The sequence below is a fragment of the Homarus americanus genome, unplaced genomic scaffold (assembly GCF_018991925.1).
Source record: "Homarus americanus isolate GMGI-L3 unplaced genomic scaffold, GMGI_Hamer_2.0 scaffold45443, whole genome shotgun sequence".
In the NCBI taxonomy this organism is placed as follows: domain Eukaryota; kingdom Metazoa; phylum Arthropoda; class Malacostraca; order Decapoda; family Nephropidae; genus Homarus; species Homarus americanus.
The window spans coordinates 155,718-180,936 of record NW_024735013.1 but is presented as its reverse complement, the minus strand read 5'-3'; the positions used below and the strand labels follow the sequence as shown (position 1 = coordinate 180,936).

Here is a 25,219-nt window from a genome sequence, read left to right as displayed (position 1 = left end):
TTTGTGTGATGATGTTGTTAATGTGGTCTAGGAAGTGTCTTTGTTGGGTAGGGGTTGTGGTTCCCAGTGTTGTTTTAGAGTTTGTGCTACTTCTGCTGGTTCTCTGATTCGTCAACCGTTAACTAGTAGATAATTGAAGGGAGGCCAGAACTCTCGGGGGTTGTGTTCTGTGCTCCTGGGCGGCCTCTACGAGTTTAGCCCAGTGAACCTCGTGGTCATGAAGGTGGCTGTGGGTGATGTGTGTTCTTAGTGTGGTGATGTCTGCTTGTAATGATGTGAGGTACTGTAAGTTTTGTTCAAATCGTCGCCTGTAGCAGTGTAGTAGGCGTCGAGTTCTTATGACGGGTATGAAGGAATATTTCTTCTTGTGGTGATGTTTTGGTTTGTGTGTGTCTGCTGTGGCGGTGATTGTGTTAAAGAGTTGTGACCAGGTTTCCTCTATCTTCCTTGTGGGTTGGTGTTCGAGGTTGAGTGCGTATTGTTTTTACGGGAGTGTGGTTCGAAAGGCATCCCAGTCTGGGTGTTGGGAGGAGGATGGGGTTATTGGAGAGGTGAAGTGTGATGGGTATGCGGTCTGAGCCTGACAGGGGGCCTGGAGAGATGTAGTCGAAATTGGAGGGCCAGTGTGTTTGTGATGACGATGTCGGGAGTGCCTCTGTCGTGAGCAGAGTAAAATGTAGGGAAGAAAGGACCAATGTGGTGAAGGTTTTTGTGTGACCAGTGTGTGTATTTGTTGGCAGCGGGGGTCGGTGCGGTTGTGTTGGAATGTAGTGTGATGTGCACTGAGATCGGCCATTAGTATTACAGGTATGTTTGAGTTGCTAAAGACGGAGTTCAGGTCTGCGAAGGGAATGTGTGAGTTTGGCCTTGAGTACGTTGTGCAAACGATCAACTGTCCGAGTTCAGTGTCAATCTTGGCTGCCATAAAATGTTTGAAGGTAAAGTCGGTGATGAATTCGTGTTTGATGGAGGATCTGATGAGGATTGCTACGCCCTAGTGGAGTTCGTGGGGTGACTGTCTGCTTGTGTAGCCCGGAGTGTTTGATCTTGGTGTTTGTGTATGTTGAGTTGAGGAGGAGAATGTCTGGGTTGTGTTCTTGGAGGAGGAGAGAGATAATGTGTTTGTTTGCAAAGTACTGTCTGCTCTGCAGTTGAATTGCATTATGGTGATCATGTTTGTGCTTGTGTGTCTTGTTTGTGGTTTGTTTCTTAGATGTGGTTCTGGGGTAAGGGGGTGTTGCGTGTGGTGTGGTGTGAGTGAGAGCGTATTCTGTGTGAGGTGTATGTGGGTGAGGGTTGGGCGATGACGTGGTTGGGTGCGGAGGAGTAGGGGTGCGGAGGAGTGTGTGATAGTAGTATGATGGAAGTAATTTTAGCGTCAGTGTCGGTGGAGGGCCGGTCATGTTGTTGGTCCAGTATGTGCGGGTCGGGTGGGTAGTGGGCGTGGTTACAGGACAGGAAACAGCGAGTGAGCATTAACGGCACTAAGTCCCATTGGAGCAATGTCACAAGTGGAGTTCCCCAAGGCTCAGTACTTGGACCATTATTATTTATTATGTACATAAACGACATAGATATCGGCATAGACAGCAACATAAGTAAATTTGCTGATGACACTAAAATAGGATGTGTTATTAAATCTGACGAGGACTCCGCAAAACTACAGGAAGATATAAACAAATTTTTCGAATGGTCTGAAAAATGGCAGATGAAATTCAACGTGGACAAATGTAAAGTACTCAGTATAGGAGATGTAAACAGGGAAACCAGATACCAGATGAACAACGATGCCATAGAGAAATCCGACTGCGAGAGAGATTTAGGAGTAATGATAAGTAGGAACCTTAAGCCAAGTAAACAATGTGTTTTTGCTCGTAACAAGGCTAATAAAGTACTTGGGTTCATACAAAGGAGTGTTAGTTACAAGACTAGCGAGGTCATCCTAGAACTGTATCTTGCGCTTGTGAGACCAAACCTGGATTACGCAGTTCAGTTCTGGTCACAGTATTACAGGATGGATATAGAATCCTTGGAAAGAATTCAGAGGAGAATGACAAGCACTCTGTTGCTGGATGACGTGCTGCTACCTGTTATGTGACGTGCTGCTGATATGTTGTGTGACGTGCTGCTACTGATGTGTTGTGACGTGTTGCTGCTGATGTGTTGAGTGACGTGCTGCTGATGATGTGTTGAGTGACGTGCTGCTGCTGTCCGTTGAGTGACGTGCTGCTGTCTGTTGAGTGGCGTGCTGCTGATGTGCTGATTGACGTGCTGCTGATGTGCTGAATGACGTGCTGCTGATGCTGTGTTGAGTGACGTGCTGCTGCTGTCCGTTGAGTGACGTGCTGCTGTGTTGAGTGGCGTGCTGCTGCTGATGTGTTGTATGACGTGCTGCTGCTGATGTGTTGTATGACGTGCTGCTGCTGATGTGTTTAGTGACGTGTTGCTGCTGTCCGTTGAGTGACGTGCTGCTGTCTGTTGAGTGGCGTGCTGCTGCTATGTGCTGAATGACGTGCTGCTGCTGATGTGTTTAGTGACGTGTTGCTGCTGTCCGTTGAGTGACGTGCTGCTGTCTGTTGAGTGGCGTGCTGCTGTGACGTGCTGCTGCTGATGTGTTGAGTGACGTGCTGTTGGTTGATGTGGTTGATTGACAATTGTTTGTATTAGGTGTCGTAACATAGGAAGACGTGGTACTGAGTGAAGTGTAGTTGTATACATTGGTGACGGGGTAGTATGGTGACGGGAAGTATGGTGACGGGGTAGTATGGTGACGGGGAAGTATGGTGACGGGGTAGTATGGTGACGGAAGTATGGTGACGGTAGTATGGTGACGGGGAAGTATGGTGACGGGGTAGTATAGTGACGGGGTAGTTTGGTGACGGGGAAGTATGGTGACGGGGTAGTATAGTGTCAGGGTAGTATGGTGACGGTGTTGTGTTGCTGACTGATGTGGTCACGTGTTGCTGCTGGCTGACGTGGTGGCGTGGTTCTGACGTTTTGCTGGCAGGCTTGGTGCCGTGATGTCGGGTGACGTGGTGTTGGGTGACGTGTTGCTAACTTACTTGATTTGGCTGACATGATATAGGATGCCGTGGTATAGGATGATTTGGCTGACGTGATATAGGATGCCGTGGTATAGGATGATTTGGCTGACGTGATATAGGATGCCGTGGTATAGGATGATTTGGCTGACGTGATATAGGATGCCGTGGTATAGGATGATTTGGCTGACACGGTAGATGGAGTGGTTGTAGGTTGATGATGTGGTTTTTCAATTTGTGTTGTATTCTTAACATGGCATTGTGTTGCCCTATGATTGTGGAGTGGTGTGCTTCTGGTTGTGGGGGAATGTATGTGTGTGGGTGGGGGAGTGTGTGTGATGGTAAGGAAGGCTTTAGGTGATCAAGTGGCAATAATCACCTGAGCGTATGTGGCGCTGTTGTGGTGGTGAGGTGGCTTTGCGCCTCCTGCCGCACCCGCACCACCTCACCTCCAGTGTATGTGTAATTCTAAGTAAGATGGTGGAAATAATCCTTATATGCAAGTGTAGTAATATTCATTACCTGTCTAGTGTATTCTGGTCATTGTGATACACTCTACTTACTCTTAATACCAATGATGTAAACAAATCACTGTCACTGACTGTTTAATAGTATTAGTACAGGATTAGACATGCAAGTGAATTCAAAGGAAAAATCACTATAATTAGTTTGATTTTCAAACTTAATTTTCTACTGTTGACAGTTTTTTTTAATTATAGAAGGAAGGAGGCTAGTGGAACGTAAGAGGTTTAAATGCTATCTTAAAAATACACAACTTATTAATCTACGAAAGTATAATAGTTAAAAGTATATCAAGAGTCATTAATTACTACTATATACTTAAAATAATAATGTTAATTAAACTCTTAATTGTTAGCACGTCCGAGAGAGTAGGGCCTGGGCAGATGCTAAACCTCGTAGAAATTGAGTAAAATTGAGACGTTTCACATGTTTAAAAACACGTTCTTGAGTAAATGTTTAAAACTAATCCGATAAGGTCACTTGTAGTCATGGTTAGGTTATTTCTTGGTGTTGGAAATATTTACCGCGGCCCCGATTCGCTTTATCCTTGACCCTTGGGATAAACTTGTTACAGGACTTGAAAAAAATATTACATGCTAACCCTAGTACTGCGTGGCCACTCTCCAAGTAAACTTTATGAACGTGTCAACTCCAATCCATTGGTTGTTACTGAATCCTTTTCCCTCCATCATCACATCACCCCATGCTGATATTCCTACTTTTATAGGCAGGCCTGGGCATTTTATATTATTAAGAACCCATCTCACTTTGCTAAAAATAGATGACTGTACATAATTTCTTTGTGAACATTCATTGATAATTTACACTAATATGGCACCTTAGGCAGAACTTCATCATGTTGTAATCAAAGACCCCCGCTACAGGCACAGCACTACATCATGCGAACTCGGAACAATGGTTTTAAATTAGACAAATTTAGATTTAGGCGGGAAATAGGTAAACATTGGTTTGGAAATCGAGTAGTGGACGACTGGAACAAGTTACCAAATATCATCATTAACTCGAATACGCTGAATAGCTTCAAACATAGTTTGGATGGATACAGGAGCAATAGGGGTTGGGTGTAAATGGGACTGCCCAGTATGGGTCAATTGGCCCGCTGCAGTTTCCTCCAATCTTATGTTCTTATGACTAATCCCAGGCATTAGGAACCTTGAGTATAGAGACAGGTTAAAGCATCTTAATTTGCACTCCCTCGAGAGACGTAGAGCGAGGGGCGACCTGATAGAGGTGTATAAGTGGAAGTCAGGGCTAAACAAAGGGGACATTACAAATGTACTCAAACTATCCAACCAGGAGCGAACTCATAACAATGGTTTTAAATTAGACAAATTTAGATTTAGGCGGGAAATAGGTAAACACTGGTTTGGAAACAGAGTAGTGGATGAATGGAACAAGTTACCAAATATCATCATTAACTCGAATACGCTGGATAGCTTCAAACATAGGTTGGATGCTTGTATGAGCAATAGGGGTTGGGTGTAAACGGGACTGCCCAGTATGGGCCAATAGGCCCGCTGCAGTTTCCTCCATTCTTATATTCTTATGTTTTTAGGGCTAGGGATTTTAGTGCAATGGCATCTGTTTGTGTTGCTGTGGTGATTTTGTGCATAGGTAGGATTCCCATCCGAGTTGCCGATGTTATTTTGTTGTTGTTGCGTGAGTTTAGTTCGGCGTGGAGAGTGGTGTTTTCCAAGAAATGAGGGATGATTTTCCGGCATATCAGGGCGCATTTTGCACAGTACTCAGTCGAACTGAGAACTGTGAAGCCATTATCTTGGAGTTTTTTACTTGCTGCTGGGGAGTGGAATTGGTCTTCATCTTCATCAGTTTGGAGGAATATTTTTATTATTTTTTTCATTGATGAAAGTTCTAGTCTGAAAAATTGGGGTCAGCTTGAAGATCAGTGAAGCCAGGTCTGAGGATTGCTGGCGGGTGCGGTCCACTTTAATTTTTATGGAGGGCATGTTCCCGAAGTCCTAAGTGGAGATTTGTGGAGATCTCCCCTAACAGGTGTCCCTAAATTCATGTGACCCTCACTAAGGGGAGACTTTGCACGCTCACACAGGTCCCCGGTGAATTGGCAGGCTCTGCTGACCCTTTTTCCAATACACACACACGCGCTGGGCGAGGTGTGGGGACAGAGGGCGTCAACTGACAGAGGAGTAGGCCCTTTCACGGCAGCGGAAGAGAAAATAGGAGAGATAGGGAAAGGTCTGATAACTCACGAATGGTCTCTCGTCACACTAGATCCCTCAGCAGTATTCGGGGTTTCTAAGGGAGGTCCGATACCATGGGAGAGATCAAGTATGTCAATCGAGCCAAACGATTTGGCAGTTTGTCTTTTTTTTGGGATAGAGGTGTTTTGCGAGGCACAGCAAGCCAAGGGGGTTGGGACAGTGGAGGGGGTGGAACAACCTTAGCAACTTTGTCTTAAGTGCTGGAATGCTGGAAAGTTTTAAAAGGAGGCTAGATAGAGAGTGGTAGTAACTCTCGACAGGAGCTGCCATGCACAGGCCAACCGGCCTATTGCAGACTCCTTATTTTCTTATGTTCTTGTGTTCCTATCCCTGGAGCTGCCGCTTGTACTCGGCTGGCGTCCCTGGAGCCGCTGTTTGTGCTTCTGCTTCGGCTGGCAGCTGTGTGTGTGGCTCCACTTATACTCTACGAGAAGTGAATGCACATATGAACGTACATGTGTTTATGGCGCAACACACACACACACAGGCTCTCTCAGGGTTAGTAAACAGATCCGTTGGGATGCTGAGGTCGAGGAGTAAAGGAGACGAACATTCCTACAGACCTACACGGGCTGAGTGAAGGCTACTCACGTTTCTCGCTGCTAATTGACTGGTTTGGCGCCACAATCTTAATGGTGTAACTCATTAGCGTCTTATGAGGAGGGTTAAGTTAGGCTAGGTTACGTTAAGTGCAGTAAGGTGGATATATTTAGCTAATAATAATAATAATAATAATAATAAAGGTATCATATATTCTACACAACTTTGGAGATGAGTGTGTGTGTGTGAACATAAGAACATAAGGAGTCTGCAATAGGCCGGTTGGTCTGTGCATGGCAGCTCCTGTCGAGAGTTACTACCACTCTCTATCATCCATGAATCTATCTAGCCTCCTTTTGAAACTTTCCAGAGTTCTCGCACTTACTACAAAGTTGCTAAGGTTGTTCCACTCGTCCACCACCTTATTTGTGAACCAGTTTCTTCCTATCTCCCTCCTAAACCTAAACTTATCCAACTTGAATCCGTTGCTCCGAGTCCTATCCTGCTCGGATATTATAAGAACTTTATCTATATCCCCTTTATTGATTCCTTTCACCCTCTTAAATACTTCTATCATATCTCCCCGCACTCTTCGTCTTTCTAGGGAATGCAAGTTAAGTTTCTTTAACCTATTCTGATATGGAAGGTTTCTAAGTCCCGGAATCATTTTTGTCATTCTTCGCTGCACCAACTCTAGTGAATTTATATCCATTCTATAATAGGGGCACCAGAACTGAACCGCATAATCGAGGTGCGGCCCGACTAGCACAAGATATAGTTGCAATAAGACCTCTGCACTCTTGTTACTTACACTTCTAGATCTAAAACCCAATACTCTGTTTGCCTTATTTCGAACATTAACGCACTGTTTTCTAGGCCGTAGGTCCGGGCTTACAAGTACCCCTAGGTCTCTTTCACAAGTCAACTTCTCTAGGTTGATGTTATTAAGGCTGTATACATTATAAGTAGTTTGTTCTTCCAATATTAAGTACGCTGCACTTGCTGGTGTTGAATTTCATTTGCCATTTTTCAGACCACCCATGCAGTTTATTTAGATCCTCCTGTAATGCATTTGCATCCTGCCCTGAATTAATTTGCCGCCCTATTTTGGTGTAATCCGCAAACTTGCTTATGTCACTGCTGATCCCAGTATCTAGATCGTTTATGTAGATTATGAACAAGAGTGGGCCTAGTACTGACCCCTGTGTGGGTGTGTGTGTGTGTGTAATAATAATAATAATAATAATAATAATAATAATAATAATAATAATAATAATAATAATAATAAACGATTTATTGAAAAAGTTTGCAGCCCGAAGGCTGAAAATATACATTGGACATAAATGACTCATTACATACATTGGTGATTTAACGAAAGCCTTCATTAGAGAAAGGTGAAGGAACATACAGTGAATATACAGATTAATGTTTACACACGTAGATCATGTGAGCTGAGGTGTTGAACAGCAGACACGTAGTGTAGTAACTCCCTCACAGATGGCGTTATGAGGGGCATCGCGTGGAGTACTAGATCCCTCACAGATGGTGTTACGAGGGGCCTGATGATGTAGTAGTTCCCTCACAGATGATGTTATAAGGGGCCTGATGTGGTGTAGTAATTCCCTCACAGATGGTGTTATAAGGGGCATCACATGGCGTAGTAATTCCCTCACGGATGGTGTTATGAGGGGCATCACGTGGTGTAGTAATTCCCTCGCGGATGGTGTTATAAGGGGCATCACATGGCGTAGTAATTCCCTCACAGATGGTGTTATAAGGGGCATCACATGGCGTAGTAATTCCCTCACAGATGGTGTTATAAGGGGCATCACATGGCGTAGTAATTCCCTCACGGATGGTGTTATAAGGGGCATCACGTGGTGTAGTAATTCCCTCACAGATGGTGTTATAAGGGGCATCACGTGGTGTAGTAATTCCCTCACAGATGGTGTTATAAGGGGCATCACATGGCGTAGTAATTCCCTCACAGATGGTGTTATAAGGGGCATCACATGGCGTAGTAATTCCCTCACAGATGGTGTTATAAGGGGCATCACGTGGTGTAGTAATTCCCTCGCAGGAATGATGCTGTAGCAACTCATTCACTATGCTGTGTCGTGCATAATGAGGACACCACTTGGTCCGTTGTCACAGGAATTCACTCACTCAAGTGGGTGAGGTGTGGTCCCAAGCCTCTCTTTCGTGGAGTCTCAGGGGAATTATCACTGGGTACCTGGGACCTCACTGTGTGAAGGTTAACTTGGCTCAGACTCAACTGCCGAGTTGTTTTTCACTGAGTTAAGCACTGTTCATCACTATTCAACACTGGTTCCATTCCTTTCCTAAATGAAATAGTAACTTCTGGCGAGAACTTGTTGATATTCCGGTGGGGAGGAGGGTTCAGGGGAGGGAGTTGGTATGGGCCAAGATAACAGTTGACGAGGCTGCTACTGAGCAGCGCCAGGTGCGTCTGACCCGTCTTGACCCGTCGGTGGTGTTGTAACAAATTTATGTAACAAATTAAATGTTTGTTCCTTTTTATTTCTTTATATTCACTTATTTATTTAAATATTTACTTATTCTTACTTATTTCACTTACTCTTACTCTTTCTTTTACTTATTCCTGTTATTCTTTCTCGTTATACTCGTGAGAGGTGGAGGGCGCGAGGGAGGTAGTGAGAGGTAATTATTTACGTTTGAGGAGAGGGTGTGAGGGGAGGGGAGGAAGTTGTGGTCAGGCCTCTCACACCAAGAGGAGAGGCCAGGGAGGTGGATAGCTGGGGACTAAGATACACACTTGATCGAGGGGAAAATATGGGATAGTTATTATATATAGGACTCAGGACTCACCGTATTACTGCATAATGCCAAGACATTTATAACACATCAACCTTTCTCAATAAGGGAGGGATGAATTAGGACTCTTATTAACGGTTACTGTATTTATTGAATACTTTCTATGAGGGTTTAACAATTGTACTTCAAGACAATAAACCTGTCTTCCTAGCCAAGGGGTCCATGACTCACAATACATTTCGGGAAACGGATCAAACCTAAAAGGTACTCACATTATAGCCGCCATATGAGGAGGTGACACTCATGACACAACCACCAAACACAGACTGACTTCTTCAAACTGCGTGACACAAAGCAACAGCTTCATGACGTCACGCCTCATAGGCCTCAATGGCTGAAGACGGGCCAAAGGCCTTCATTCTATTGGCTCGAAATTGGCGGGAACTCTATGGCGGGAAACACTTATGACATTGTTACACCACTGCTGCCATTAATCACACGTATATCGATTGTCAGACACCAGATGAACAACGATGCCATAGAGAAATCCGACTGCGCGAGAGATTTAGGAGTAATGATAAGTAGGAACCTTAAACCAAGTAAACAATGTGTTTTTGCTCGTAACAAGGCTAATAAAGTACTTGGATTCATACAAAGGAGTGTTAGTTACAAGACTAGCGAGGTCATCCTAAAACTGTATCTTGCTCTTGTGAGACCACACCTGGACTACGCAGTTCAGTTCTGGTCACCGTATTACAGAATGGATATAGAATCCTTGGAAAGAATTCAGAGGAGAATGACAAGACTAATCCCGGGCATTAGGAACCTTGAGTATAGAGACAGGCTAAAGCATCTTAATTTGCACTCCCTCGAGAGACGTAGAGCGAGGGGCGACCTGATAGAGGTGTATAAGTGGAAGGCAGGGCTAAACAAAGGGGACATTACAAAGGTACTCAAACTTATCCAACCAGGAGCAAACTTGTAACAATGGTTTTAAATTAGACAAATTTAGATTTAGGCGTGAAATAGGTAAACACTGGTTTGGAAACAGAGTAGTGGATGAATGGAACAAGTTACCAAATATCATCATTAACTCGAATACGCTGAATAGCTTCAAACATAGGTTGGATGCTCATATGAGCAATAGGGGTTGGGTGTAAACGGGACTGCCCAGTATGGGCCAATAGGCCCGCTGCAGTTTCCTCCATTCTTATGTTCTTATGTTCTCTTATGTTACCATATTTCGTTTTCGCCCCACTGCTGCCGTTAATCAGACGTAAGGCTTATGGTAAAATGACGTCGAAATCTCACTAAGACTCTATGAGAATTGGTGACTTTTTTTCCTTGTTAGTTTACGAGAAAAAAATATCGTAAGTTTATTTTTTTGGAGAATTGAATGTTTGTCTCTCTCTCTCTCTCTCTCTCTCTCTCTACTTCCTGTTTCTTTATCTCCTCTTCCCCCTGCCCCTCTTCCCCTTCTTTCTCCTGCTTCCCCCCCTCTTCTTTCTCTCTCCTGCTTATTTATCTCTTCCTCCTGCTCTTCTTCACCCTCATTCTCCTCTTTCTCCTTTTTTCTACTCCTTTTTGTCTCTCTCCTGCTATTTTAGCTCATGCTTTTCCTTCCCCTCCTTCTTCTTACGCTTCTTTATCTTCTCCTTCTCCTCTTCTCCTTCTTTCTCCTACTCTTCCTCCCTTTCACTCTCCTCCGCCTACCTCCCAATGTGTTATGTCTAATTAACACTAATGACCTAACCTGTAGTCCGCCACCATTGTATATTGGCACAGGCGACTAATGACTTGTCCAATTGTATAGATACTTCAACACGCAAACACACCCTACCTACACACAAACACACCTGCCAACATACACACACCTACCTACATACACACACCTACCCACACACAAACACACCTGCCTACATGTACACACGCACTCAACTCCACGGAAACACCTACCTACACACAAACACACCTGCCTACATGTACACACGCACTCAACTCCACGGAAACACCTACCTACACACAAACACACACACACCTACCTACCCCCCCACACACACCATCTGGGAGAGTAATAAGCCTTTGTTGTTAATACTATGACATTCAACACTGCTAATTACAGTACATTCTTATATACCCCAGACGATGCATTGTTTAACTCTCTAACGATGACCTTTCTATTAGGCACCCCAGGTAACTTAACCTAGCCTGACCTCACGCTAACATCAATCAATTAGAGTACCCTAACATAACCTTACTCTATTCTAACCTAACCTAATCTAACCTAACTTAATCTATTCTAACTTAACCTAACCTAACTTAATCTAGCCCTAGCATAACCTAAACTAAACTAACGTAACCTAATCTCATCTAACCTAACTTAACCTAACCCCAGGTGAAATTAGGGTGTTTAATCATCAGGTGAAATAAACTAGAGTGTCTAATCTTCAGGTAATCCCTCCCCGGTATAGAATGTTTACACCCAATGTGACTTTATAATTAGTCAACTTTCTTCCCCTTTTTCTCATTTCTTGGAAGGTTATAACTATCTCCTAACTTGCTCCCGTAGTCCATACACTAAGCGACAAGTTACGTCAATGCTTCTCCTTTGCAACATCAGCTTCACTATATCCAGTCTTCCTTAACACACCTGAATTAAACTATTACTTCGATCAACTCCTGCCCATTCAAGTTAACACTACACCGAGATTGCTAAAGTCTTTTAAAACACTATAAATTTTTGCCCGTATTCACATTTACTTTACCATCGTCCTCCTATATACACCACCAAAACAATTTATCATTCTACTAAACTCTTTATCTGGCTTAAATCAGTATGAGAGTAGTGTTTTGAAAGCATTCTTCCTCTCCATTACCAAGACCCAGCGAGGTGAATCCATGATTACGTGATACAAAAGATTTTGCACCAGACTTTCCAAAAGCCTCCCCCCTTCTGGTCTTCTCTTCCATTAATCCTCTTTTATATTTCCTGTTTTTTATGCAGCACAGATACAACTATAAAACTTAACTTTATACTCTCACGTTATGTTGTCATCTCCGCGGACGCTCTGGTGCATAACGCGGGTATAACAGAATTATCACCAAGTCATAAAATAATCACCGAGCTGAAAGTTCCTGGGGCCGCCACCAGGGGAGAGGGTCTGAGTATAAAAACCCGTGGGATATTTTTTTTAATCAGCAGTCGTCTTCCTTCCATCTTATCTATGGCGAGGTTCTGGCTACTGTTGGCCTGTTGCCTCTGTGCTGGTGAGGGTTTTGTTTACTTCTCGAGACTGCTATGTGAATATTAATAACAGTAGTACATGCATTAGAATTAAAATCCATCAATATTCATTAATTAAAGCAAATTAATAGTTTTGATCCTTCGGGTACTAAAACTGTTAATAATTTACACAGTATAAAAAAATTGCAGATAAAAAGGCAATTGCAATAGGATCTATAGATATTCTCGAACTGAACCGAGAGTTGGGAGGGAGAGCAATAGGCAAAGTTTCAAGAAAATCAGTTAACTCATGCACGGGACAACGAACACCACAGCCTAAGCGATTCCCTAATAAACATCAAAGTATTTTAAGAGGATAATAATGACTCATAACTACATTTTTTGTTATATTTGACAAATGGAAAATCAGTGATGCCAATTTTTTAACATACACACATACCAAGTCGATTAAAGTGATCATCATTACTGAAACTCACTCAGAGGCAGAAAAATATGTACTGTATTTTTGTGTGACTGTAATATATAGCTACAGAAAAGAGGCCAAGCTATTACACACGGATGATTTACATAACCCATAGAGAGGGAGAGAGAGAGAGAGCGGTAGCACCCTCCAAGGCGATGAACAACACCTTTAGCTTCACACGTGACCTAAAGTTAGACAATAACAAATATTCTTTTGTTCTTTTCAGGTCTGGCCACGGCCTCCAACACCACAGAACACGCCTTAAGAGTGAGTACAGTGAGTCCAAACACACTAGAGTACAGACACGCTTACAGTTTGTGTAAATCTGCCTAAAATGAGTGCACATACACCTGCAGTTAATATAGAACACTAAGAGTGTAGAGAGTACCTCAAACACACTGAGAGTGAAAATTAAAAGAGTAAAGATTATATGCTCTATAATTATTATTATAATTATTATTATTATCATTATTATAGTTGTATTTATAGTAGTAGTATTACAATATTAAATCTTTGCTCCACATAATAACACACACACACACACACACACACACACACACACACACACACACACACACACACAAGGAGTCTACGAGTTAATCTTGTGGCAACTCTGTGTTACAGGAGAAGAGAGGCAGCAACGGCGGCTTTGGCGGTGGTGGCACAGCTGGCGGGTATAGTGACGGTGGCACCAGTGGTGGCACTACTGTAGTGTATGGTGCCAGAAACGGTGGTGGCACAGCTGGCGGGTATAGTGACGGTGGCACCAGTGGTGGCACTACTGTAGTGTATGGTGCCAGAAACGGTGGTGGCACAGCTGGCGGGTATAGTGACGGTGGCAGCAGTGGTGGCACTACTGTAGTGTATGGTGCCAGAAACGGTGGTGGCACAGCTGGCGGGTATAGTGACGGTGGCATAGTGACGGTGGCAGCAGTGGTGGCACTACTGTAGTGTATGGTGCCAGAAACGGTGGTGGCACAGCTGGCGGGTATAGTGACGGTGGCAGCAGTGGTGGCACTACGGTGGGTGTATGGTGGCAGAACGGTGGCAGCGGTGGTGGCACTGCTGGCTGGTAACTATGTGGTGGCACTGCTGGCAGTGGTGAGTAGTGTGGTGCCAGAAACGGTGGTGCTGGCGGGTATAGTGATGGCGGCAGCAGTGGTGACACTACTGTGGTGTATGGTGGCAGAAGCGGTGGTGGCACTGCTGGCGGGTATAGTGACGGTGGCAGCAGTGGTGACACTACTGTGGTGTATGGCGGCAGAAGCGGTGGTGGCACTGCTGGCGGGTATAGTGACGGTGGCAGCAGTGGTGACACTACTGTAGTGTATGGCGGCAGAAGCGGTGGTGGCACTGCTGGCGGGTATAGTGATAGTGGCAGCAGCAGTGGTGACACTACTGTAGTGTATGGTGGCAGCGTTGGTGGCACTGCTGGCGGGTATAGTGATGGTGGCAGCAGCAGCGGTGACACTACTGTAGTGTATGGTGGCAGCGTTGGTGGCACTGCTGGCGGGTATAGTGACGGTGGGGATGGCACAACTACCGTAATTTATGGGGGCAGTAGTGGTGGTGGCAATACTGGAGGGTATGGCGACGGCGGTGGTGGCAATACTGGAGGGTATAGCGGCGGCAGCAATGATGGAGGCACTGTTGGAGGGTATGGTGGTGGTGACATAGGTGGAGGGCATGATGGCAATGGCAACAGTGGCACAGTTGGAGGGTATGGCAGCGGTGGCAGCACAATTGTATTGTACGGTGGCAGCGACAGCGATGGTGGCACCTCTGGAGGGTATGGCAGCAACAGTGCCACAACTGGTGGGCACGGCGGCGGTTCAAATGGCGGCTATGGCGGCGGCAACGTAAGTGGAGGGTACGGTGGCAGCTTCAGTGCCATAGGAACAAGTGGTGGCGGTGGCAGCAGTCATCAGCAACCAAACACCTTGAACACCGCCAGTCAGGCTGCGGTTCAGGCTACCGCAGCCGCTGCAGGCCTGAAACATGCCGCCCGAGCTGCGGCTTCCGATGCCGCCAGTCAGGCAGCTGCAAAAGCTTCAGCTGCCTCACAAACTGCGCAGGCCGCCCTCGCCCAGATTCAGGTTGAAGCTGCGCAGTTGACCCAAACAGCCCAGAGGGCGCAGTCGGTTGCCTTGGCCGAGGCGTCTCTAGCGGGTCAAGCCAGCGCTGCCGTCGTTGCTGCACACAACACCTACAACCTCGCTCTGGCTCTCGTGCACAACCTATCAGCAGCACAGAGCGAAACCAGTACGGTGATTGCACAAGCTCAGCAGGCGCTACAGGCGACGCAGGCGGTGTATTCCTCGCAGGAGTTCATGAAGAGTCAGGCGGAGGAAATCTTCAACGCCGTCAGTAAGAAGCAGCACCTTTTCCTCCGCCAGCTGAACTCTGCTCTAGCGGCTCTTGGCCAGGCCGAGGCCGCCGCCAACCTAGCCCTGACCAAGGCCCAGAGCCACAGTGGTAGTTATGGTGGCCAAGGAAGCCATGGAGGAGGCAAAGGAAGCTATGGTGGCGAGGGTGAGTCACAGTAAGCAGGTCAATTATGGTGGTAGCGATAATGGTAGTCAGGGAGTCTATGGTCGTCAGGGTATACCCAAGGAGGCTATACTGGCCAAGGTACCCAAAGAGGCTTTATTGATCAAGGTACTCGCGAGGCTACGGCCATGGAACCTCGGGAAACAAGGGTCAAAGTGGCCAGAAGGGGTAAAGTGACACCGTTTAAGATGGCATCAATTAACAGAGACAGTCAGAATGGCGACAGAAGCGGAGTCAACATTTAACAAAGTTAATCATCATCTTCTATACAATCTATCACTAACATGTCAAAAACCCAGGCGTGTCAGCCACTCTTCTGTAATAAGTAATGTCTTTGGGATATAAAAGTCGACTCAGTAACTGGTTGACGAAGTTGCATCGTCGGCCAAGAATAAAAAATATTAACTTCACATCTGATTCATTTATTCCTCAACCACTTGAAATATATTTTTAGTTTAAGAGAAGCAGATTTTATATCCAAATTATGCATCTTTAGCTTTATGTGTGACTTTTATTCCTTTCCTTTCAATTAAAGTATATACTGTATTTAGTTTAAGTAAGGTTGTTGGAAGGCGAATTTTAATTTCTCGTGTGCAAGTCTTAAAAAATATATACTGAAACACTATAGACACATTGTAATTAAATAACTCTCTTAAATCACGTAGAATATGAAATCTTGAATAGGTGATGAACTTGAACGACCTTGAAGAAAAACAAAACTGTCGCCAACAGTTTTTACTGGCCATTAACGAACTCTTAACGGATTTTAGTTTTCCATTATTTTTTAGTTTCGAGAAAAGTGAAAAAAAATTATCATCTACTGTATAAGGATTATGTCACGTGAACGATATTTGGATAAAGACGTACAGGATGAGTTAAATGTTGAGAGAGAGAGAGAGAGAGAGAGAGAGAGAGAGAGAGAGAGAAAATTATAACAACTGCGAGTAGTTGTAGTAGTTGTTGTTGTTTGTCTAATACTTAATTTTGTTTTTGCCATTGTTCTCTGAAGACTCGTGAGTTGTGGTGGTAGTTGTTGTGGTTGTTGGTTTTGTAGTTGTTGTGGTTGTTGGTTTTGTAGTTGTTGTGGTTGTTGGTTTTGTAGTTGTTATGGTTGTTGGTTTTGTAGTTGTTGTGGTTGTTGGTTTTGTAGTTGTTGTGGTTGTTGGTTTTGTAGTTGTTGTGGTCGTTGGTTTTGTAGTTGTTGTTGGTTTTAGTGCTGTAGTTGTTGGTGTAGTTGTGGCTGTTGGTATAGTTGTGGTAGTGGTTGTAGTTGTGGTAATTGTAGGGGTTGTGATTGTTGGTGTTGTAGTTGTGGTAGTTGTAGGGGTTGTGATTGTTGGTGGTGTTGTAGTTGTGGTAGTTGTAGGGGTTGTGATTGTTGGTGGTGTTGTAGTTGTGGTAGTTGTAGGGGTTGTGATTGTTGGTGGTGTTGTAGTTGTGGCTTTAAGGGTTGTAGCTATTGGGATTATATTTGTGGTTGTTTTATAGGTGGTGGTTGTAGGAATTGCAATTGTGGTTACTTCAGAGGTTGTTTTTGCGTTGGTTGTAGTGCGTGTAGTGACTGTTGGAGAGGCGGTGGTTGTTGGAGAGTCTGTCGTTGTTGGAGAGTCTGTCGTTGTTGGAGAGTCTGTGGTTGTTGGAGAGTCAGTGGCTGTAGGAGAGTCTGTGGTTGTTGGAGATTCTTGAAGTGCTGTCGATGTTGTGTGGGTAGAGTCATTGGTGGTGGATGAAGAAGAGTCAGCGGTCACGGCCTTCGTATCTACTGCAGGTGTGGGTGACGAAATAGACGAACTGGTGGCAGGTGTAGATGAGCTGGTGGCAGGTGTAGATGAACTAGTGACAGGTGTAGATGAGCTGGTGGCAGGTGTAGATGAGCTGGTGGCAGGTATAGAGGAGCTGGTGGCAGGTGTAGATGAACTAGTGACAGGTGTAGATGAGCTGGTGGCAGGTGTAGATGAACTAGTGACAGGTGTAGATGAGCTGGTGGCAGGTGTAGATGAACTGGTGACAGATGTTGGCTGGCTTGGTGGAGTAAATAAAGCCTTTGTAGTAGCAGATGTTGAGTTACTTAGTGGCTCTTCTGTTAAATGGTGGGAAAATTACACCTTGTTACTAAAATCAGAATTTACCATCATTACCAAATTGCATGCGTTTTAGTATCCAAGTCTAAAACTAACTTTGAATCTATAATGATTTTTTTTTATTCAATGAACATTTCTTTCATATCTAGGTATAAAGGCAGCATCGTCTTAATTATAGAATCACCTTAAATTAATTAATTTTATCATTCCCACAATTTATTTCAGTTCACGAGTCACGCGGGCGGTTAGTCTTGGTTACAATACCCCCTTCCTCTTTCTTATATCAGCCCCCCATTCTCGCTTCGCAAGTGAGAGGACCCGAGTTCGATCCCGGGGCAGAGTGAAACTATGGGCAAGTTTCTTTAGGCCATTTGCCTGTCTACCCAGCAGTAATTGGGAACCTGGATGTTAATCGATTTGCGGATCGTATTCCGGGGTAATGGTTAGCCAGTGGAGTTTTCCGGTATTATCGGACTATTCCTTGACACTGGGTTAACTTAGGGTGTGGCTGTTGTGTTGGCGACAGCTTCTACACCTTAAATAAATTCACTCCTAGGTGGCCCTTGGGCCGGCCATCCTCGTTCCACGAGGGACAACCATTATATCTGCTCCAGCCCGGGATTTAACCTGGGACACATTCGTTAAAGGCAGTCACGCTAACTTGTTACCCTTCGCCTGTACTTTACACCAAAACCTGTAATTGTATGGATATTTTGGCATAAAGTTATTGAGTATGAAGTAAGTTACTGGTACTTACTGGTGAACGTGATGGTGGTAGCGTTGGTCGCTAGGTCATCCCAGTTAACAGTCGCGTTGGTGAAGTAACAGATGATGCCCTGATCTGCAACGGACAGTAACGGTAAATAACGGTAAACTCAGGGATATTACACTGTTTTTAACGGGGAAATGAAAGCTAAAGGTGTAGTTACAGTCTTTAATCCGCATACAACACTTACATTATTCTCTTACTTTTATTGTACTACCAAAACCATTATATCATATATTGTCACGTAGATATATAGAAACTACCATTGCAATAATTATATATTTGCCGTCAAAACATGCTCCTGACTGTGTCTGTCTCCTTGTTTCATTTTAATAGAACCCATATTGTTTTGCTTCCCTCCATTATCAGATAAATGTTTATCAACTTCACAATAAATTATGTATACAGTATACTTATAATATAAATGAAAAAATAAATAAAAATCGTGTTAACATACTCGTATGTTCTTACTAACACCATGTTACGTGTACTAACCCAGATGATACTAAATGTTATATAATATGTCCTTAAGATAAATGTACAATATATATCAAGTGCCACTAAGAGAGTTCGGGCTCTCAATTGGCTCAGTCATGTTAATAGTGTTATTACTGTCCACTCTGTGTCTGCATATTTCTCTCAGAATAAACTGTTTCAATATCAATTCAATAGCAAGGTGTCAACAGGCGAGATATAGTGATAATATATACACAGGTAAAGGAAGAAAAGCAGAAAAACGCAAGAAAAGGAAAAAGCCGAAGCTAAGAGAAACAGAAGGAGAAAGCAAGAGAAAAGGCATAAGACAAAATAAACACGGAGACGGAGAAAGCTAGAGAAAGAAAGCAAGGAAAAGAAAAACAAGAGGAGACAGAGATACAAAACAGGAGAAAGAGTGAGAGAGGGATACAGAGCAAGAGAGAGAGAAAGAGACCAAGAGAGACAAAGAAACCAAGATAAAAAAGAGAAAAAGCAAGAGCGTGTGTGTGTGTGAAGGGAGGGGGAACTCACCTGTAGTGTTCAAGGCAGTAAGGGCGGAGCAGGAAGGTACCGCAAAACACATCATGCTACATCGACCTGTAAACAAGAAAAGCAACAACATTAAGACACGTTATTTTATTGTTAAATTCATGGATAAGTTAATCATACTAACCTAATCTACTTAATTTAACCTAACCTGCTTTAGCTTGGGTTACGTCTGGTTAGGTTACGGCAAAATAACGCGTGAATACTGACAGCTGAGGATGATAGACCGTGTTTACAGCTGGTTCATGACAAAGGGTCACATGAAGATAAGACACCCTAGTTTATTTCACCTAGCTTATATTACAGACGAGCAAGGGGTGACCTAATAGAGGTGTATAAGCATCTCAAGGGGCACTACTCAGTCGAGTGTCCTTACTAGGAGCTGGCGGACGCTCGCCCCACAAGGGGTCACAGCTCAAGATTGAAGAAGCCGCAAGTCCAGAAAACTGTGAGGGCAAACTTTTTCGGAGTGAGAGTTGTGAACTGTTGGAACAATCTACCAGAAAGTGTTGTGACGGCACCGAGTGTGAGCTCTTTCAAGACAAGACTTAACCAACACTGGAGCGGGTTAAGGTACATTCAGGAGCCGGTGCATGCCCAGTACTTGCCAACAGTACGTAACAGAGACGTGACCGATCGCCCAAGCGGCTAACGAGCCGATCAGCGGTGAAGAGGATAAAAGTAAAAGTAATGATTACTACACCCCAAAGATAACCAAACCTAACCCAACCCAATGCTAACCTAACCTAACCCAACCCAATGCTAACCTAACCTAACCCAACCCAATGCTAACCTAACCTAACCCAACCCAATGCTAACCTAACCTAACCCAACCCAATGCTAACCTAACCTAACCCAACCCAATGCTAACCTAACCTAACCCAACTTACTCTAACGTCACACAACCTTACAGAATCTAACATAACATAACCTTCCATAATCTAACCTAATATAAACTAATATATCCTAACCTAACTTAATCTAACCTAACATAATATTACCTATCCGAATTTAATCGAACCTATCTGAACTTTAATCTAACCTACTTGAACATACTCTTAACATAACTTCCTCCAGATAGCATTAAGGTCTTTTATCATCAGATTGTTATGGTCCTGCTCGACGGTTCCCTCGTTAAGGTGATCCACAATATCTGATAATTATCCTTTATTAATGATCTTATCCCCCCCCCCATGTAAATAACCTGTATATCTTTTAATCAGTTTATCCTACCGTCCATATGTCCATCCATCTATTAATTTTTCTACTCTCTAAACCATCTTTCTATTTTTTTTATCCATTCATCCGTCCACTGCTTCACCTTGCACTTAAGCCGCAGCATAATGAGGTAGGCCAAAAAAAAAATAGTGCTGAAATAACACCAAGTAACACCACGACATTTCCTGAAATAGTCACAACCTTCCATTTTCATTTCAGGGTAAAAATAATAAATAAATAAACAACTATGAACCAAAACTTATTTCAAAACAGTAATGAGAAAATTTTGAACACTGACTATTTTGTTCTTATCGGATGTATCAGGGTTCATCATTGGACATGAACAAAACGCTTCAACTAACCACTCGGAGCGGTTTGTTTACAGAATCGATTACTCGTATTTGCTCTATAAGACGTGAGTGAAATTGAAGCATTAGGTAGATTAATTGGCTAGTTAACTGGCTTTATTCAAGGGATCAAAGCTGCTAAAGGAGTTGTTTCACCTGAGAAGATAAACAGGGTGAATAATATCGTTCAGTTCAAGGTGACAGAACTTAATTAAGGGTTTGTTTTGATCTAGTTATCATAGTGACAATGGGTGTCTATAAATAACCGTTTTTAGACTGTAAACAAGCTTATTTTACATTATAATTAACCACCCTAACATAACCTTGTGTATCTTAACCGAACCTAACCTAACGCTAACCTAACCGAATCTAACCTAACCGAATCTAACCTAACGCTAATATAACATAACCGAATCTAACTTAACCGAATCTAACCTAACCTAACCTAATATAACCAAACCTAACCCAATATAACCTAACCTAACCTAACCTAATATAAACCTCATCCAAATCTAGTATAACCTAACAAACGAACCTAACTACCTCCTGTAATATAACCTAGCATAAACTAGCCTAAAAGTCTAGCCTAAGCTAACCTAATGAAACCGAGTTTAATCTAATCTAACCTAACAAAACCTAACAAAACCTAACTTAAACTAATCGCACTCAACCTCCCTGGTAGCGTTAGTGTGTTTCATCAGCTGAAATTGGTTAGGGTCTCTACTCTTCATGTGATCCATAACCAGATCTCCCTAAAAAAAAAAAATAGCTGAAATACATATATATGATTACACATTATATTTTTTCATAGTTTGTATATAACGCTGCTTCTAGTCATAGTTTTGTTTCAAAGAATTTGCTTCCAATGTTCTGGATAGAAAACGAATCTGCATTTACTTTAGACACTGAAAAAATTTCTCTCTTTATCTATGTAAATATTACCTTCTTTTTTAATCGATCTATTTCAACAAGACAAATTAGGCATCCAATACTCATATTACTCACAGGATCAAATTATTGTTTACATAACACACAATTCTCATATTGCTTTCCGTTGTTTACTCAGTAGCTATTGTAAGCTATTCTGTGTTTACTCTCTCTTATACGGACAATATATACCACTGTCAGACAACACTAACAATAGTCTGGCTTAAGTGAGAGAATTATGAGTGCTGACGATGCATATTTGTGTGGCAGCTTATTACTGGTCAATTTTGTACAGAAAATTTGTAGGTAAATTTATAGTAGTTCACACAACTCCGTTAGAAAGTCAAAACTATGTTTTTCTATTGTGTGTTTTGATTGGTTTTGACCTTGATCTCCGTCGGAAATTGATTTTTTTTTTTTTTTTAAGTTATCGCCCCTTTCTACCCCGAACAAGATAGGGGGTCCTGTTGTGAACCGGGGTTTTAGGTGGGGGAGAGAAACAAGCGTTTTCCGACAAAAATCATGGCCAAGTGAATACAAAATACACCAAAAAACAGTAGAAAAGCATATAAACCTAACCTGACCTAACTCTCACGGTGTTTTCACGTAACCAGCCTCTCACCCTTGAGGGAATCACTGTTATTTCTTATCTTATTCCGAATTAGAATCCGAAATTCGAGTAGGCTTGGGAGGTGGACCTTCTACGTGAAGGGCCTGGTTTTGGCCGCGTGACGTGTATGGGAACGCATGCGCATGACGATTTATGAAGGGAAGGTTAATGGAATTAAATAGAGCTGGCAAGCGCAATCTCCGTTATTATACGTTTCCGACGACAATGTAATAAAAGAAAATTATCTTAAAATTAGACGTCTTTTTTTCGAATATGATACCCTGTAATAGATTTGGGGTAGGAATGTTGTGAACTACTATTAAAACGTCAATTTGTACAGTACAGTATCTAGTTTTGGGAACTATGGCTTGGATACTTTATTTGCTGGAGAAATAATGATATATTTCAAGTAACTGACGTGTTTTGAGATGTGGCAAATTGTTTGTTTACATTGTAGTAAAACTAGCAGAACGGGCAGAACTACCCTTGCTAAAGTAATTAGACCAAAGATGCCAAACAAGCAGTATTCCCTCTATTTGTGAATGCGCACATTTCCTGGCTAGTGCCTGTTGTCTGGTGGGCGGTGGTGCCAAATCTCACAAAACACGACCACAATTACGAAAATTTTATAAAAAAATTATCCTCTAAAAAAATTATATAGCAGCTGGTTAACCCGATACCATGTTCCAGAGTATATTAACGGACCGCGCACCACCAACTTGTTTCATTTTACTGTAAAATGAAACGTAACCCTGTACTGTACAGCGACGAAGCCGAGTCGAAGGAACATTAAATGGACGGCCTTTAACTCAAGTCAAAACATCACAAATGTCATCAGAATTTCTTTTATAAAGCAGATTTAGACACACTATACATTCCCTGAGCATGTCATGATATACTGTATTATTGTCTATATCTTACCTCTACTTGTGGTGAAAATGCTAATGAAATTGTTTGTCTTCAAAACCAAGATAAACAAACAGCATACTGTAGATGACGGACCTTCACGGTGAGAGCAGCAATTGACTGAGTGACAAAGTTGACGTGTTCGTTATAGCCTCACTTCGGCAGGTGGCAGCACTTAACCAGTGGTGCTGTTTTTCTTTTGGAAAAATGCTAGACTGACGAAAAAACAAGTTCTCATACTGCTTAAATAGTGTGAAACTTTTGGTTACTTCAAAAATTGGATATTTATCCTAGATTCACAATAATAATTAGTATTATAATGTTTTATTAGCTCAATTTGGGTATTTAAAACTTACTAAGTTTGTGCTTATGACAACAGTTTTTTAATATTTGCCATACTACGGTTTTTCCCAATTGTTTATGGTCAGAGTATTTTGTGAGTCATTTTTTCCAGTTCGTTACTATTCACGGGCGCTTCCAGTTTACTTATCTGTGTAAATGGGTACTTGAGTTTACAACTTGAGAAAGTGAAAGCGGTCGAGTGCAGTACCAGTCATGCTACCCCCCTGTGCACCGAAGGCTTAGAATACGGTGTGCTGTATCCACACTGTCCCTGAAGGAATGTTTACTTTGACCATTAAGCTGGCGGATTAGTAGTTTTACAACGTATATCCAGGGGTTCGACAGTCTTCTCCCTAAGGTTAACATGATTGCCAATTAGAATGTATTAAAGACAAGGTGAGGTGATGATGTAAATGTGAGTAAAGCGTCTTGTTTATATAAAGGAGATGCGGCAGTGGTCTGAATTTCCCGAGAACATGATGTTGAAGAAACATAAGGTATTATAACATAAGGTATTATGTACACACTTGCAAAATGAGCACATACACGCGCACACACACACACACACACACGTTAGACTACGCCCATATAAGGACACACTGCACTCACAGAAGGATTCCACGCCCTGTAGATGGTGTGTTATGATGGAGGCGTCGAGGGACTGTCCAGGGTGAAATTCCAACAGGGAAGCAGCGGACCCCTGGCAGGTCGACGACACCAGCAAGAACAGCAGCGGAAGATGGTGCAGCAGAGGACTTGGAGGCAAAGCACGTGACAAATGTAGAGGTTTGGGGAAACAGAGTGAGAAGAGAGGAAGAGGAGGCGTAAGACGTGGTGGGAGAGGGCGTGGAGGCAGAGGGCGTGTAGTTAGAAGACGTGGAAGTAGTGGGCTTGGATCCCTGACCCCCTGCACATCCTCCTTATGGCAGGTCATGACGTCCGGTGTTATGTTTTGGTTTGACGTCTGTGTTGGGAGACAACCGCTCCACCTCAGATTAAGAACAATATTGCTGAAAAAGTTTCCTTAAAAGGTTATCATAAATAACATTAAACAAAATTATAAATATGTTATCGAAAAGTAATTAGAAGCACGAAAAAAGAACAAATAAAAACATCAACAGGAAATAAGAAAAAAAATCGGACATTATAAAAAAAAATAGTCTTAGTCAAATTTTGTATAACTCACTGCGTCACAAATATGGGTTCAGCGAGCTCCTCTCCTTGCAACACACTATTGTACACTCAATATCCCCAAGTTGCAAGTGAGACAGGAGGCATAAGCGGCTGGTTTGGCCGCCTGCGCAATATCGATAGCGTGACACAAACTGCGCAGGAAAGAGTATTTTTGTTGTTAATAACAACTAATGACGTAGGTAAATAGCGATAATGTAGATGAACAACTGATGAATGATGACGTAGATATACAGGTGACGTTGGAGAGTAAAGGTTATTACGTGAGGACACATTAATTTAACTAAACCTTGTCCCAGAGAAAAACACAGTGAATTCGCTGAATAGGGCTTCACGCATTTATTAATTGACATTCAGTAAAACACTATTATGTCGTATAATGCTTACACTT

General features: G+C 42.9%; 2 protein-coding genes and 1 long non-coding RNA gene across 3 annotated transcripts; 2 read left to right on the top strand and 1 right to left on the bottom strand.

Annotated features, from left to right (window-relative positions):
* Positions 1–1,421: 1,421 nt before the first annotated feature.
* On the top strand, positions 1,422–13,777 carry LOC121870747. The gene is made up of 3 exons (XR_006089768.1): positions 1,422–1,468; positions 13,094–13,134; positions 13,492–13,777. It is a non-coding gene; the product is annotated as an uncharacterized LOC121870747 (long non-coding RNA).
* Positions 13,778–13,945: 168 nt separating this feature from the next.
* On the top strand, positions 13,946–17,103 carry LOC121870736 (uncharacterized transmembrane protein DDB_G0289901-like). Its single transcript, XM_042372679.1, has 3 exons — positions 13,946–13,968; positions 14,060–15,399; positions 16,919–17,103. Exons 1-3 carry the CDS (start codon positions 13,946–13,948, stop codon positions 17,101–17,103), a joined length of 1,548 nt encoding a protein of 515 aa, XP_042228613.1.
* Positions 17,104–18,158: 1,055 nt separating this feature from the next.
* LOC121870745 lies at positions 18,159–24,699 on the bottom strand. Its single transcript, XM_042372694.1, has 3 exons — positions 24,247–24,699; positions 19,273–19,338; positions 18,159–18,339 (listed from the first exon to the last, which is right to left on the bottom strand). Exons 1-3 carry the CDS (start codon positions 24,569–24,571, stop codon positions 18,242–18,244), a joined length of 489 nt encoding a protein of 162 aa, XP_042228628.1. The 5' UTR covers positions 24,572–24,699; the 3' UTR covers positions 18,159–18,241.
* Between the last annotated feature and the right edge of the window lie 520 nt (positions 24,700–25,219).